This window comes from Onychomys torridus, chromosome 4 (genome assembly GCF_903995425.1).
Source record: "Onychomys torridus chromosome 4, mOncTor1.1, whole genome shotgun sequence".
NCBI lineage: Eukaryota > Metazoa > Chordata > Mammalia > Rodentia > Cricetidae > Onychomys > Onychomys torridus.
The window spans coordinates 65615828-65621018 of NC_050446.1; the positions used below are offsets into that span (position 1 = coordinate 65615828).

Genomic DNA, 5191 nt, shown 5'->3' on the forward strand with positions numbered 1-5191 from the left:
AGCCACACTTATTAATCCATTTTTATCCCATTTCAGAAAGTTCTTTCTAGCCTAGACCCTGAATGTATTCTCAGACATCATCTTCTGATAAACTTCCAACAGTAATTCTCAAGATTAGTATGTTTTAGTCTGGAATTTATTTTTATGGTCATATGAAATGAGAATCTAGTTTTAGTTTTACCTCCCCCAATGGCTCCACATTCTCTTATAGGGCTAAATCTAAATTTCCAGTTATGCACAATTTTACATGAACTTGCATGGAACACTTATAAGCCCCACTTATAACTTCTTAATTTATAACATAAAATTAACAGTTTATAACCATTATACATGGAAATATGTGATATCAAATCATATATTACTTAGTAATATTATATATATTTCATATCATATAATTAATATCAAAATGTGAAAAGGTAACAGATAACAAGTATTTTGCCTTAAAATTCTTCAACTGCCAGTTTATTATATACAAAAGTTGGAGGGTAAAGCAATGACTATTCTATAACTTTCTGCATTTATTCGTTCTGGCAGCCAAATTTTTAATATTTTTCCTAATAATGGAGAAATTCCTTATTAATTTATAACTTTTTTCTTCTACTATGGGACTGGGGGTTAGTGGAAGAATCCTTACCTAGCATATACACCAAAAGAGAGAAGTTTACGGGTTACAATATACTGAACCACAGATTGCAGGATAAATTTATTACAAAGTATGGAACCTACATACTCTTTATGAGTGAAAATTTGGAAAGAAAATATTCAAACTTTGTAAAACAAGAAAATGATGGAATAAACATGGGTATGCCTTTAACATTCTAAGATACAGGTGCTGTGGAATAATTCTTCTGTATGCCGTGAATATGTATTACTCTTATTGGTTAATAAAACGCTGACAGGCAGGTAGCATAGGCAGGAAAACCAAACTAAGAGTCCTGGGAAGAAGAAGAAGGGCAGAGTCAGAGGAGTCACCAGGAGACGTAGACTGACCAAGACTTGCTGGAAGACAGGTAAATTCACAAGCCACATAGAAATACACAGATTAATAGAAATGGGTTGATTTAAGTTGTAAGAGCTAGTTAGTAATAAGCCTGAACTGGCTGAGCATTTACAATTAAGTCTCCGTGTTGGTTATTTGGGAAGCAGCCATGGCACAGGAAAGCTCTGCCAACGCACAGAGCCTGAAGAGCTAGAGCAGAGGTTCAGAGCTTGTACTGCTCTTGCATAGGACTGACCCAGCTCCCAGCTCCCAGCTCCCAGCTCCCATGTCACACAGCTCATAGCCACCTATAGCCACAGAGAGATCCAACACCTCTAGCCTCGGTGGGCAGCTGCACGCACAATGCACTACTGTGCATACACACATAATTCAAAAGTAAAAAATCTTTTCCAGTAAAATATTCCAGAGCACAATAATTCCTTGAGATGTATAATAACAATAGTTATAGGTCACAAACCAAAACAAAAGTTCTTCATTTATGAAACAGACTGGTGGGGAGAGGAATAGGAATCAGAGGGAGACAAGAAGGGATGGAATGAGAGTCATCAAAACACATTATGTAGATGTAAAAACTGTCAAAGAACCTAACCTAATCAATATAAATAAATAAACAAGCAAATAAACCAAGGGAAATGCCACTCTCTATTGCTCAGCAAGGAAAAATTATTCTGCTCTAAGGGCAGGATATATTTCAAATCAGTGAAGGTAAGACAGCAATCTATTTATGAGGTTGGACTGAGGTAGACATAATATCAAACATGTTACTAGTTTCTCATGTGTGAAAAACTGTTAAAAAAAAACATGATTTAGATTATCGAGTTTAATTGTCAAACATCAAATATGGTAGGAATTTCCTGTTTGGAAACTGTATTAAAAGCTTTATCTAGATCACCTAATAAAATAACACTTGAAACATAAATGGTCTTCATAGTTCCCCAAGTTTATTGAGATATACAGCTAATACCTTTAAAAAGTAGAAAATCCTATCATTCACTGCAGCACAAGTAGAGATGGAAGAGGTAATGCTCAGTGGAATAACCCAGACACATCTGGGTTAAGTACAACACAGTCTCATATGCAAAACCTAAAATACCCTTACCCTTATTCTAAAGATAAGAATCAAGGGCTTATAGGCTCTTTGTTGATTATTCAAGATCATGACATCAATAAGAACAGGAACTAAGACAGAGACTGTGGTCTGTCTCCAGAGCCCAGCTCTTGACCTGTCTGAGCTAGTGTGCAAGCCATGCTACCAATGTCATAAAGGACGATGAAACATACAATCTTGTATGCAAACAAGACTGTTTATATGTGACTAAGCAGGAAGAATTTTCAGACATGTCTTTCTTCCCTTTTCTGTAGCTCAACTAATTATCACACAGACCCAACTTGTCTGGTCATTTAAAGACAATGATAACGGTTTCCTGTGTTTGGAAACTTCATTAAAAGCTTTGTCTAGATCACTTATTGAAATAACACTTTGAAATATAAATTGCCTTCACATGTTTCCCCAGTTTATTGAGATATACAGTTAATATCTTTAAAAAGTAGAGAATCCTGTCATAATGGGTTATAATTGATCAAAAATAACTTACTAAGTTTTGAACCTAGATAACTTTGATAAGTCAATTGAACACATCAGACAACATAGTTTCCTTATTTCTAAACCAGTAGTAATGATAATTCAAGTCATATATATCTTGTGGAGCTAATTCAATAATAAAACTGAAATTTAAATTAAAAGACTGTAAGCCTTAAAGCCTATGAAGATGGGAGGATGGATAACTGTAATAAGATGATGTTTGGTAATAAAAATAGCAAACATTAGTTGTTTCACTTAGAGAAATACAGGCACTGCTATTATCTTCTATACCACACAAGTATTTAAATTTTCTGAGTATGTGAAGAGCTTTCTCATGGCATTTTTCACCTCTTCATTTCTCAGAGTATAAATGAGCGGATTCAACATAGGTGTCAGAATACCATAAAATACTGCCATGCTTTTGTCTATAGGTAAAGTAGTTGATGGACGCATATAACTGAATATACAGGGCACAAAGAACAGAGCCACAACAGTGAAGTGGGCCCCACAGGTAGACAGTGCTTTCCGTCTCCCCTCTGCACTGTGGGACCTCAGGGAGCACAGGATGACCACGTAGGAGGCAGCCAGCATGAGGAAGTTCAGCAGGCAGATCACACCACTGTTGGCCACCACCAGCAGGCCAATGACATATGTGTTGGTGCAGGCCAGCTCCAGTAAAGGGTATAAGTCACACACGAAGTGATTGATTACATTGGGTCCACAGAAGGGCAACTGAAGGACCAGAAAGAGCTGAACCGATGAATGCAGGAAGCCACCCAGCCAAGCCACTGCCACCAGCACAACACAGAGGTGCCTGGTCATGGTGGTGGCATAGTACAGGGGCTTGCAGATGGCTACATAGCGGTCATAGGCCATCACTGTGAGCAGAATGATCTCAACACCTCCCAGGAAATGAGCTCCGAAGAGCTGGGCCAAGCATCCCTCGTAAGATAGCATTGTCCCCTCATACAGGGAATCAGCAATAAGTTTAGGGGCCAAAGAAGAGGAATAGCAGGTGTCAATAAAGGATAGATTGGAAAGGAAAAAATACATGGGGGAAGTCAGGCTGGAGCTGAAGGCAATAGTGACCACAATGAGCATGTTGCCACAAACTGTGGCTGCATAGATCATCAAGAAGACCACAAAGAGAGTCCTCTGAACCTCTGGCCTCTGGGAGAGTCCCAACATAAAAAACTCTGTAATATTGTGTGGTATTTCCATAGGCTCCAGGGGTACTGAGGGTGCAGATGCAGTGTCTCCTATAAAGTGAAAAGAAGTATATGTAAGAGAATTAACTCCAGGGCTTGGGAATGCTGCAAAGTTTCTTTTGAATACTCCACTCTCTTCTTAACATGCTTCTTTCCAAAAATCTTATACTAATTTATTCTGTTATCCATTAAATGTTAGCATATGCCCTTTGCTTCACACTGGGCACTAGTTATTAGCTGCAAATGATGATTCATTGTCTCAGCTGCTTTGGTTACAGCTATGATTGAACCTTTAATAGCCAGTGATTTTCTAATTCCAAGTGAGAGGCACCTTTGGCTATTTTCATGCTCAATATGATGGCATTTGAGGAAGTATTTAGGCTCTCCTTCAATCTCTGCTTGTCTAGTCTCCCCATTTCAAATGAAAGCATTCCACTTAGACTAGTCAAAGATGTTTGCTTTCCTGTGTGTCAGTTTATCTGATGGTAACACTAACTGATATTGGAGGAGAAGGAGCAGAGAAGCAGATGTGGTTGTGGTTGGAGATTTGCATGTATTCCTTTTCTCTTCTGTTCACTCACTCCTGTGCTTCCTGAACCCCAGGCTGTGGACAACATCATGTCTACGAAGCCAACCTAACTTACCATCCCCCACTTGACATGTTTTACATTCTTCTGAGTTTTGCTTGCCTTTGCCTTACTAAAATCCACCTAGTTAAGTCTGCTACTCCCTCTACTGACTACAAGGCAGACAAGGCAAAAATAAAAATCACTTTTTTTATTTGCAAGAAAGACCATGTGCTAATCAGAAAGTGTCTCTCTTCACTGTCTATGCTTTATTGCAAGGGGGTAAATATAGTTTCTACAAGTGGCAGGTCTGATGGGGACCCTTTAGGGCAAAACACAGACAGCAGTGGCAGATCAAACCCGTGCATGAGCTTAGCCCTCCCCAAGCACTTTCCGAACTGTGTTACATATATCAACTTATTTACCCCTCACATCATCCCACAGAGTAAGTTCTCACCTTGTACAGGAAGAAAATGAGACATTGCATTCAACAACTGTGAGATAGTGTTGATCATGTTTGTTACACTGTCTCCCCTTTCTTTTTTATTTGTTTTGTTTTTTGAGAAATACAAATAGTAAATTAGTGGCAGAGCTGAGACTTGCCCCTAGGTAGTCTGTCCACAGTGTCTGTGGGCTGGACTATATATTGTTGTTTAATATTTCTATATTTGGACCCCACCATTGACAATTATTCTCAATGGATAATGGGCAATTTCTCAAAGCTTCAGTGTTTTTACCTATAAAATAAAAGCAGCATGCTTGCAGTTATTCTGTTCAAAACTGGGCTAACATTTTAAAATGAAAGAGTTCTGGAACAGCCTAATATTGCAGAAAG

The 5191-nt window shown here is 38.4% G+C and overlaps 1 protein-coding gene across 1 annotated transcript; it reads right to left on the reverse strand.

Moving 5' to 3' along the window:
- Nucleotides 1-2867: 2867 nt before the first annotated feature.
- Nucleotides 2868-3803, reverse strand: LOC118581829 (olfactory receptor 4C3-like). Its single transcript, XM_036184259.1, has one exon. The coding sequence runs from the start codon at nucleotides 3801-3803 to the stop codon at nucleotides 2868-2870; it is 936 nt and encodes a 311-aa protein (XP_036040152.1).
- Nucleotides 3804-5191: the final 1388 nt, after the last annotated feature.

Coding starts and splice junctions, on each gene's coding strand:
- LOC118581829 (XM_036184259.1), bottom strand. CDS start 3,803: ATGGAAATACCACACAATATTACAGAGTTTTTTATGTTGGGACTCTCC.